Below are 11,802 nucleotides of genomic sequence, written 5' to 3'. Positions count from 1 at the left end.
CTTCAGTCAGTCCGCTATTGATGATTACAGGGAATGAGTCTTCCTCCCCTAGATAGGCATACTTAAGATTCACTGGCAACTTTTTCAACTCCACTTGCGGGGGTAGTGTTTCTGTAGGTAGAGGGTTCTTCTTTGAACCCTCCTCTTGTTCTTGTTCAGCATCTGATTTTTCCTCCATACTGGCCGGTACCACGGCCCCTACGGATCCTGCTAGTTCTGACTTCTGACAGAATTCCGTAATTGCTTCTTCGATCTCTTTGTCAGTTAACCCCCGGCTACTGATCAGATCACACCATGCAGCTGCTTCCACATCAACCTAGGCATACACATCCAAGGCTTGGAGTTTTTCCTGCAATAATTCGGTCTCAAGAAATTCTTGGACTAAGGGGTCAATTACATCAACATAACATAGATTTTCAGAATCTATTGGTTTTTTCATGGCTTCATTGATGTCAAAGACAAATTTCTCACCATTAAAGTCAATGCATATTGTCCCCTCGGCCATATCCACAATTGTTTTAGCCGTTCTTAAAAATGGTCTTCCTAACAATATCCCGCTAGACTCCCTAGCTTCTAGTTCACTCATTTTAATGACATAAAAATCAGCGGGATAAGTAAAGTTCTGTATCCTGACCAATACATTTTCTAACACACCCTCAGGATTGATACATGACCTATCAGCCAGTTGGATCAACACCCTAGTATTCGACAATTTTACCCCCTTTAACCGATTATAAATGGATAACGGCATAACATTGGTAGATGCTCCTAGATCACACATTGCATGCTCGATTTTCACATCTCCAATTGTTATAGGTAGGGTAAACATACCTGGGTCGGCTCTCTTGGGTGGTAGCTTCTCCTGGCAATGATACTACTACACTGCTACGATAACTGGCTGGAACGGCGGACTGATGACTTCTCCGGCAAACTCTGGACGTCAAGTGACCATGGCTGTGGCGAGGAACGAGAAGTGGGATAATGCTGAAGGATGATCTTCTAGAGAGAATTCTACTAAGTGTGTTGAGAACCGAGAACTTCGAAAACTAAACTCTACGGAACCAATTCTAAAGGGGCTTTGATCGAACTCCTTCTCTCTCTCCAAGTGGCTTCTTTTATAGGGAGGCTTGACCTTGCTTTTAGGGTAGACTTCTCCCGCGTTTTGACCTTTTTGCCCTTGTCAATGATCATCCCATCTATCCTCCTTCTCCATCTCGAGCCTTTTATCTGGCATGCATCCTAGTCAGTATCGCACCCTTCTGGTACCCTTTTCACTTGCGTCACCTGAATCGTCTCCTACTGACTTGGATCCTTCAATCCTGCACACTTGAGCAACTGTTTTGCAGAGAATACATGCATTTCACGACATACTGACCAGTAACCAAGGCTTAGAATACGACTTATCAAAGGGCATTCGTGGAAAGGTCAAATAATTAAAAGGGACCTTTGGGTCGTATACAATGGAAATCCCGGGCAGATACCAGGCTTGACCAGTCACAGAATAATAAACTGAACAGAGTGGCATATGCATATGTACATGAAATTGTTTCTAATATTTGTTGGTTATTATTATATATGTTGGTTAAAGAATATATTGATATCTGGGATGTGGAATTAAAGATAAGGTTTATATACACTGAATTGTGGCTCATATAAACCACTAATATTTTTCAGGAATAAGATATCAGTGAAATTATTCATTGACATGGGTCGTAGGAACTGCACATGTTATCAGGGTCGGCGGCTGACGCATTTTGACATCTTCTTTTCCTTATCATTTTTGCATGTAGATAAATGTTTAGTATATAGAGTGGTGAGAGGGTTCCACTATGGTTTAGAATGTTCTGAAATATGTACTTGATAAATGTTGGTTTTTGAAATTATATAATGTGTTTTTTATTTACTTGACGTGTGGATTATTTATTTTAAATGATGTGAATTTATTTATAGTAAGTGTATACGTCATAAGGGTTGAGGTGTGACAGTTTAGGTGGCATCAGAGCGGGCTTAGAATCCCGCTGGGACATAGCATTCGTGCATATCGTATGATACATTTTGTTCATAAGTTTCATTTGCATTTGTATTATCGTGAACATGTGTCACTTAGGAGAGAAAAGTCAGCCGCCCTGCATCATCAATTAATTATAACATCTCATATACATACTGCATCATATGGGGATTACCCAGGCTTTTATAATAAAGAGTACAGGGACCAATGATGAGGTAAAGAGGTAGAAAATTTAAAGAGCTCGGAAAAGTAGAAGTTGTTGATTTTATGGGACTAATCTGACTGAGGCTGGGATATAGTTAAAAGTGATAGAACCGGTGTTCAATCAGATGAGTTGTATGTCAGAAGAAGTTTTTGATTATATGGTATCTCTTCTTTGAAGCTATACTTACTCTTGGTGGGAAACAGTCCCACAAGCTATGATACAACCTTTGGTATTCAGTTCAGACAATTTTTCTAGAGAATTCAATGCTAAATATATGCAGAGAAGTGTATTGTGATAAGAAGCAGGGAAGGTTTTGTCTTTAATTAAGGAACTATGTTTGTTGATTATGAGCTGACATTATTTCAATATACACGGTTTTCTAGAGAACTAGTTGCGAGTTAATTCAGTTGAGCTGCTTGTGGATATTGATTCTCTTGTTCATACACAAGTTTTGATATTATTATGGGTATAGATTGGTTTTCACTTCATCGAACCAAGGTAGCTTGTCAAGTAAAATAAATGGTAATATAATCATCGAGATGAGATCGAGTGAGTATTTTATGGTAATCAATATATTGTTCCAGGTTTTCTTATATTATCTATATCGGTCTTTTGATTTATTGGAAGTGCAGATTTATCTGGATTTTCACCTTATCAGGAGACATATTTCTCTATTGAGCACCGCATTTATTTTTATTTCTACTTATTAACCGTCTTCATTAGAGTTTCAAGAATTTAAGAATCTGTTACAAGAGTTGTCTACTAGGAGATTTATACGACCCAATGTTTCATCTTAAAGTGCACCAATATCATATTTGAAGAAGAAAGACTGCACATTGCGATTTTATATGCACTATTGAATGTCGAATCAAGTAACAGTGAAGAATAAATATATATTATCGAGAATAGAAGACTTATTTGATCAATTTTAAGGTATGCGACTGTTTTCGAGTACAGATTTTCGATCAAGATATCATCAGTTGAAGATAGCTAAAGAGAATATTGCAGAGACACCATTTTGAACTCAGTACGACCATTATGAGTTTTGATTATGCCTTTCAAATTAACTATTGCACCTACAATTATTTATGGCATTGATGAACTCTCAACTATTCCTGGATCAGTTAGTGATTATTTCTATTGACTTACTATTATATTCATGAAGTACAGATGGACATGTTAATCACTTGCAGTTAGTATTTCAAGTTCGGCGAGATGAACAACTCTATGCTAAGTTGAGTAAAGATGAGTTTTTGCTAGAACATGTGGTATTGTTGGGACACATGGTGTCATCTCATGGAATAAAAGTTACTGGAATATGGGTCTCACTTCTATATACTCCCTCTGTCCCATTATAAGTTAAACGTTTCTTTTTTTGCCGTTGTTTTGCGAAGATGATAATAAATATTCTCTCTGTCCCAAGTTACTTGAGTCGAATTCCATTTTGGATTGTTCCAATTTACTTGAGTCATTTCTCTTTTTGACTAAAAACAAAACATCTAATCACTACTACTTTATTCTTTCTTTTAGTTTACTCTCACTTCTCTCTCTTAGTTTATTATCTTATCTACTTTATTTAACTCACTACACAACTTGATTAAATCCCGTGTTGAAAAAAAATGCCTCAAGTAACGTGGGACGGAAGCGTAGTTAGAGTGGCGAGAAAGTAAAGTATAAGAGATAATAATATAGAAGAGAGATGTAATTACATTATTCTCTTACTTATTTTACTTTTTCTCCACCCTAATTATTTATTGTCCTTTTCGCAAAACAACGACCTAAACGAAATGTCTCACTTATAGCGGCATGGAGGGAGTATTAATTTTAAATGAAATGTGAGTAGAATGTGTGACTCGATCTACTACCATGCATAGTACAAATGAACTGAGACTCCTAATTGCGGTCGAATTAAAATGTAAAAACGAGACTCCTATTTGCGGACAGAGGGAAATATTATGAAAAAAAGTACTTATAATGATATTATTTGCCTGAATTTTTTTACTGATAGAAAATAATAAATACAGATAAAATTCATAATATTATTCAACAAATTAAAAATTAATGGAAAAAATTTAACTTTTTGAGAATGCCAAAGGCCAACTCTTTTAATTTTTAAACTTTTCTATAAATAATATGTTGGGTTACACGAAAAGTCAAAAGCTTTAAATAAACTTGTGTCGGCCTAGTTTTAAATATACACGCTACATCATTTAATTGTTGCATAAGCAACTAAATCAAAAGCTCCTTCTAAATATATTTTCCACCGAGTTTGAAAATTCTTCTTATATATTGTGCAAGTGTATGTTATTTGTTATTTGTTATTTTTGCTCATGATACTTCAAGAAAGTCTTTTCTATCCTTTTATGGTTTAATAACAAAAACAAGTTAATAATCTTCAATGATACTTTGTTCCTCTTCTAATATGTGTTTTATTTTAACTCAACACAAATTTTAAACAATTATATAAAGAGAATTAGAAAAATGGTACGTTCATTCTACTTATATTTATTGTCACTAATAAATTTGAAATTCATTTTAAAAATAACTACACCTTCAGTTTTACAAAAATAAAAATATTTGATATGATACTGAAATTAATCCTTAGTTTGTAAAATAAAAGAGACAAGAAGAATGATAGTTAAAATAGTGTTAGTGGATAGTATTATCTATATTATTATTAGTGTTTAATGATAAATTATAATAGTATAATTTGTAAATAAATTAATGTAATAAATTTGAAAGAACGAAAGATAAGATTTGTTAATGACCAAATAGGGGTAAAAATCCAGTGCATCACATGTAAGCAATGTATATCAACTACATTAATTTCACCAATTAAAGGACCGCGTAACACGCTATCAACCAATTGCTCAACCACTCGATTCTTCCACTTGATAAGCTCATTGATTTTCTCGTTTCCTTTGGCAGCAAGAAAAGCAATGAATTAATTGGCTAAGAAATGTTAATTAATCGAATAATAAAAAAAATAAATAAAAGTAAAACGATATTGCAAAATTTGAGATCACACTCTTCACATACTCACCTTCCTTCTATATATAACTTCATACACACAAAATGCGTGGCGTTTCAGTATCTCTCTAACCTCTCCCTCACTCGTTGTGATAATCCATACTTTGACGCGGCTCACGGATACGCGTGGATCGCCGTGATTTCGATCAAAACCTGACTAATCGTTGTGAGGATTTATATTATTTGCTCTTTCGCCGTTGATTTTGTTGGAAAATTTACGAATTTTATTTTCTAGGGTTGGGGCTTGGCTTCGATTGAGTGCTGGATTCTGTTTGCGGCTTACCTGGAACGCTATTAGCTATGGAGGCTCCGTCTACTGTGGTGATCAAGGTATTTTTTTTTTTGTTATCAGTCCATTATCACTTTCCTTTTTAGTGGCTTATTTGGAATTGTGGTTTATTTTTGGCTTGTTTCGTTGAATGTATCTTTGTTCGTTTTTATTTGCAATTTTTGGTAGGTAAAATCTTTACTTGACTGTACTTCTTGTTTGTTTTCTTCATATAGTTTATGGTTTAAATTATTCTCTGCGCGTTGAGTTTTGTAATTTTATTTTTTTCTGCTTTGCGCTGTGAGTGTTTTTGTTCTATTCGTGAATTTGGTGGTGAAAAATCTAATCTTGACTGTACCTTCGTGTTTGTTTTTTAATGGAGTTTGTGGTTCGGATACTTCTGTTCGTGTATTTTTGTCTGTAATCAATTACTGATTTTGTTGACAATATTAATTAATTTTTTGAGTTTACAACTTTTTCACATTTACACTTTAATTGTAATAGTTATGGCATATGACTGCAATTTGTATTTCATAATCTTGCTTTTTGAATCAATCACGTGTTCTATAAAATGCTTCCTTTTGTATAGTAGTACTTGTTTTAAGGGGTTTATTCGCTTATGTTGAACTCTGTTACTATTATTTTCTTTCTTGGAGTTCTTACATTTTGTGTTGCTTTCCGCAGGTCAAGTATGGGGATATTCTTAGGCGTTTCAATGCTCCTATTGATGACAAACTTACTGTGAACATGGATGTGCTGAGAGGGAAGATCCTCTCCCTCTTCAGCTTTTCTCCTGATACCGATCTCATGCTTACGTATGTTGATGAAGATGGGGATGATGTTGCTCTTGTTGATGATGATGATCTTCGTGACGTCGTGAAACAGGGCCTTAACCCCGTAAGAGTAACTGTGAAAGTGAAGAGTGATAAAATTGACAGTCCAACTTATCCTAACCTTAGTTCCACACTTCTAAGGTCCGCTCCTGTGCACCCTCTACCAAATCTGAGTGCTGGTGTGTCTGAGGTTCTGAGGAATGTCCCTGAGCCTCTGCGTGAAGCACTTGTGAAACTTTCCGAAGAGTTGGCATCTAAGGCGACATCCACTTCTCCTGGTATCTGTGACATGGTTGACAACCTGTCTAAAGTCAGCTTATCCTATTTGGGCCAGCGTTCGGTCTCTGCACCGATGTCTAACATGCAGAATGTTGTTCCTGAGAGTAGCTCAGCTGCAGATAACAAATATGCTGAACACGTCAAGGGTTCTGCCACAGTGGAAAAGCCTAAGACATCTGCTAGCACTGAAAAGAAGGAGGTCAAAGTTAAAAATGTTACTGGGCCGAGGAAGGATTGTCCAACTTTTGACTTTAATGCTGTGGCTGCAGCCCTTGAATCTGAGAATTCCAGTGGCAAGCCTGAATCAGGTGGTGTTCCCTTTACTATTCGTGGCAGAGAAAAGGTCAGGATGAATGGTGAATGTTCTAATGGAAAGTCGAACCTGTCGAGTAACCCTCCAGCAATTGCAATTAATGTTGGCAAGGCTGCAGAAGTTGGTCCGAATCTCCATTATCAGATTGAAAAGGCTGCAGAATTTGGACCAAACCCACGTGATCAGTGTGATATTTTCTCTGATCGTGTGAATGGCCCCGGAAATGTGAGATCTTCCATAATTGATGATCTCAAGAAGGAAACATCTCCTTACAAAAGTGGTGAAGGTTTGGGCTCACTTGGTGGTTTTGGTGGCATGAATGCATGCCCATTTTCTGGTACACTACTAGAAAATATCTCAGCTGCTCCACCACTTTCTGCTTCTGAGGCAAATCTCTTTAGGAGAAGCCATTTTCAAAATGATACTGGTGGGAATATCGTACATCGGGGGGTTTGTTGTGATGGTTGTGGCGTCCATCCTATAGTTGGCCCCAGATTCAAGTCTAAAGTGTAAGAACTCATATGAGTCTATTTACTTATGAATTTGATTAGTTAGATATAATTTGGGTTATTGTTACTAACAAGAGTTTTCCACTTGCAGGAAGGTGAATTATGACTTGTGCCGTGTATGCTATGACAAAATGGGGAATGGCAATGATTATGTCAGAATGGAAACCCCAGTAGTTTATCGACATCATTTGCCACATTTTCGGGTTAGGGACCAGGGTGTGTTCCCTCATGTTTACAGAGGTTCTAAGGTCAAACTAAGTTCGGTGAAGCTAGATAGTCGCTTCATTCAAGATGTTAACATATTTGATGGTACTGTTATGGCACCTTTCACTCCATTTACCAAGATATGGCGGATGAGGAACAATGGTAGAGTTGCATGGCCCCAAAAAACACAACTTGTTTGGATTGGAGGCGATAAATTGACTGATACCCTTTCTACTGAAGTTCAAGTAAGTGATATTCTATTGCATATGATAAAAAATTTTAATTCATTAAATATCTTCATTTGCTAGGACTACATCCCATTTCTGGAATTTGTATGGTTCCTTGTTTAGCATTTTTTTTACACATATGGTGTTTGCTTTTTCGTACGTCTGTGCGTGTTTTTTTTTGGGGGGGGGGGATGTGATAAGGTTTGCTGGGATTATGACTTGGGCAGTTAGGTTGTTATACTTTATATAACCTTGTATAGTAATTGATTCTAGTTGTTAATGTTTCTAAATTGTTGTGTATCTAGTATGCTTTTCAAGTAGTTCCCTTCCCTCTAGATAGCTCTATGGTTGTGTCAAGAGAAATTCTTAATATGCATCTGGTTGTGTCTGTTTGCCAGGTTCCTGCTGCTGGATTGCAGGTAGACCAGGAGCTTGATGTCACCATTGATTTCATCTCTCCAGAGCTTCCAGGGCGCTATATCTCATATTGGAGAATGGCCTCGCCATCTGGCCAAAAGTTTGGACAGCGGGTTTGGGTTTTAATCCAGGTCAGTAGCTTTGATGTCACTGTGACTGCATTTTTAGCGTATTTCATGAAAGCTGATTTTTAGATTGGTTCTGTGAGTTTCTCCTTAGGTTGATGCTTCTACTGTTAAAGAATCGCCTCGTGATACTGTAAGAAATTTGAACCTTAACTTGCCCCCGGCAAGCAGCTACTTGAATGGCCTTGAAACTATTAGCGTGGATTGTGAAGCAGTAGCAGAGGCCAGTCGCCAGAAGGCTGATAACTTGAAAAACACAGAAAATGAACTGAAATTCCCTATTAATGATAGCTTGTTGGTTGGCAATGGATCTGAATGGAGCTCTTCTCCCTCTCCTGCTTCTTCATCAGTTGCATATCCTATCATCGACCTGACTGATATGGAACCACCTGTCCCTTCTGATATGGAACTACCTGTCCTCTCGACATCTCCTGCTATGTACATCCCCGTGCTGCCACCGCCACCACCACCACCTCCTGCAGTACCCATTGCCGTTGTACCCGAATCTGTTGAACTTCCCGAAAAGCATCTAATGGAGGATAAACTTCTGAAGGAACTTGCTGAAATGGGCTTCAAACAGGTTGATCTAAACAAGGAAGTCTTGAGGATGAACGAGTATGATCTCGAGCAAGCAGTGGATGATCTCTGTGGTGTGGCTGAGTGGGATCCCATCCTTGAAGAGCTCGAAGAGATGGTAGGCTCCCTAACTTTATCATCACGTTTGCTTGTTGCCTTACCACCCACATCTGCGTTACTTATGTAACTTTCTTGTGTGTGCATTTGTAACGTGTAGGGTTTTCGTAACACAGAAATGAACAAGAAGTTGCTGAAGAAGAATAATGGGAGCATCAAGCGCGTCGTCATGGACCTAATTGCTGGAGAGGAGGATGTGTAGGATGGTTAAAGATCCATACATATAATGGATATGAATAAATGGTTTGGACCTCAATGGCTATGTTAATATGGTACGCCCTTTACAGCATCTTCCATGGGGGCTTAGATTTTATGTTGAAGTTTTAATGTATGGTTGGTGAACTTGCTAGCTATGTTTATAAACGTATTTCTCATTAATATCCATTTCCTTTTAGTTTAATTACGTATGCTGTGGATCTTTAGAATTTGAATTGTATTTGTGGTATTTGGTATTGAATATGATAGTATTATCGAAAAGAAATCCAGGCTCGTCATGCGTTTCATTGTGAGATTTTAGAGTGTGCAACTTTGTGGCCTAACACTGCGATTTGTCCATATGTTTTCGAATTACAAGAATGTGTATTATTTCTTCTTTGAGGCTGGAATGCATACAATATTGACCTGATAAAATGATGATGCAATAATTTCGTGTTATATGTCATAAATTGACGTCGAATTATGAGATAATTTTTATGCAGTGCCAACCTAATAATATGAAAAAAAAAATCAACGAGATAATCTATCGAGCGATACAACCTAATAGGAGAATTTGGACATGCCTAAGTTTCTGGAATCGTCAGTTCCTGTGTTGGAAAATCTTGAGCGTGTTTTGCGGTTCCAATTCCGAATCGGCGGTTTTTTTTTTCTATCGGTAGTGGAACCGTCGGTTTCTAGAATTTTTTTTGCGTTTTGACCTTGATAAATGATGATGCAATAATTTCGTGTTACACGTCATAAATTGACATCGAATTTGAGATACTTTTTCATGTTGTGCCAATCTAATAATATGAAAAAAAAGTCAATGACATAATCTTTCGAGCAATACAACCTAACAGGAGAATTGGACATGCCAAAGTTTCTGGAACTGCCGTTTTCGGTTTTGGAAAATCTCGAATCACAACTGAACCTTGAGCGTCTTTTGCGGTTATGGTTCCGGTTTCGAATCGGCGGTTTGTTTATGTTCTATTCGGTTTGGAACCACCGGTTTCTAGCGGTTTTTTTCGTTTTCGGTTTGGTTTTACGATTTTTCGACGGTTTTTGTAGTTCTGGTTGAACCGTTCAGAACTGGCTGTTCCAACATGGTTTTGGTTCCAGAATTTTGGAACCTAAATTAGTCCACGGTTCCAAAAGTGACAGTTTTGATTCCATTTAAATCTCACGATTACGGTTTCGCAGTTAACCGTCCGAATTGTAAACCTGTGGCATCTCAGGAGTATTACACTTCTATGACCATTAAAATTAAAAATTAATTTTATTTTGGTTTGTTCTTTTGAAAATAGACATTTTTGTAACGAACCCGCCTTCGGCGAAATCCGATTAATTCTGCTCGACCGGGTTTGCAGATTAAAGCTGAAAATCTCCTGGCGAGTGATGGGGTTTGAACCCAATTTTTGTTCTCTTTAATATGGTGAAATCCATTCTCTACTACTAAATAATTGGATTAGGTTTGTTTTTTTTTTTGTTTTTTTTTTCTCTCACTTTTTTAATTTGCATTAAAATCATATTCATTTATGATGTTTTTCATTTTCAAAAATTGGAGGGAGTAATGAAACAGGACAAAGGATAAAATGCACCGGTAATATTTACCCTCCAACATTCAAATACATATTTTTGGGTTCAAACAAGCCTTTATTGTTATTCACTTGTTCGCTTTGCAATCCCGTGATTAAATATGATACTTCATCTGTCCCTTGTTAAGTGATTCATATTCCTTTTTCGCTAAGTGATTCATTCATTTTTTGTCTCTCTCTCTTACTTTTTCCTTCTATTTTAATTTATCTTACTTTATTCTCTCTACTTAACCTGTGCCGAAAAGTAATGCCTCATTTATTAAGGGACGGAGGGAGTATTTTGTTTGGTTCATGATACTGAATCTCACAACTTAAAATTCTAAATGTATAATCATGTGAAAATTAGTTATAGTCATTTCCATTTAAATAAATAATCTCAAAACTTAATATTAGATGGATTATCTAATGATAATTAGTTATGATAATCGAACGACACCTTCCTCGTGCATTCTCTCTCTTGTTTGTAAGTGTTGAACGACGACATCTCTAGTAGAGGTAAGTAACCTCTTAGGTTTCCTTGCGAAGTCCGCTCCTATATTGAACCACTTGCGTATGATCGGCTAAGTCAGAAGAGATCTCGTCGGTTTGCTTTGAGAATTGAGAGTCTTCTGCGTTCCTGAGAGGTTTGTGAGATTCGGTGTGGTGTTGTGCGATTGAGTGAAGTGGTGGCCGTTGTGTGGTAATTGTTGAAACGTGGGATTCTGAGATAAGCACTTTGGTGTCAGTTCACTGGCTTACCTTGTGACATTCGGTGCATGATTGATTCGTGTGTGGTATCTGCTAGTGCAAGCTGAGCCATCTGATCTTCTGCACGCATGTTTCCTTTCTGTTTTTATAAGATTTCATAACCTTGCTAATCTTTTTGCTAAGTATACAGGTGATACTTGTGAATTGCTTGGAC

General features: G+C 37.1%; 1 protein-coding gene across 3 annotated transcripts; it reads left to right on the top strand.

Moving 5' to 3' along the window:
* Positions 1 to 5,237: 5,237 nt before the first annotated feature.
* On the top strand, positions 5,238 to 9,511 carry NBR1 (ubiquitin-associated (UBA)/TS-N domain-containing protein / octicosapeptide/Phox/Bemp1 (PB1) domain-containing protein). Of its 3 annotated transcripts, none has more exons than XM_048091047.2 (7): positions 5,238 to 5,409; positions 5,479 to 5,573; positions 6,196 to 7,445; positions 7,537 to 7,894; positions 8,275 to 8,424; positions 8,513 to 9,112; positions 9,228 to 9,511. In XM_048091047.2, the coding sequence occupies exons 2-7, from the start codon at positions 5,544 to 5,546 to the stop codon at positions 9,231 to 9,233; spliced, it is 2,394 nt and encodes a 797-aa protein (XP_047947004.2). In that variant the 5' UTR covers positions 5,238 to 5,409; positions 5,479 to 5,543; the 3' UTR covers positions 9,234 to 9,511. The 3 variants fall into 3 exon arrangements, with proteins under 3 accessions (XP_047947004.2, XP_088912527.1, XP_047947003.2); XM_089056401.1 differs by having other exon boundaries at positions 5,242 to 5,406; positions 9,212 to 9,511; XM_048091046.2 differs by having other exon boundaries at positions 5,242 to 5,409; positions 9,212 to 9,511.
* The last annotated feature ends 2,291 nt before the right edge of the window (positions 9,512 to 11,802 follow it).

This window comes from Salvia hispanica, chromosome 4 (assembly GCF_029641045.1).
Source record: "Salvia hispanica isolate PSC_SH4W2 chromosome 4, Shi_PSC_v1, whole genome shotgun sequence".
NCBI classification, from domain to species: domain Eukaryota; kingdom Viridiplantae; phylum Streptophyta; class Magnoliopsida; order Lamiales; family Lamiaceae; genus Salvia; species Salvia hispanica.
The sequence above is the reverse complement of the archived record's forward strand: the minus strand, read 5'-3'. Positions and strand labels throughout refer to the sequence as shown.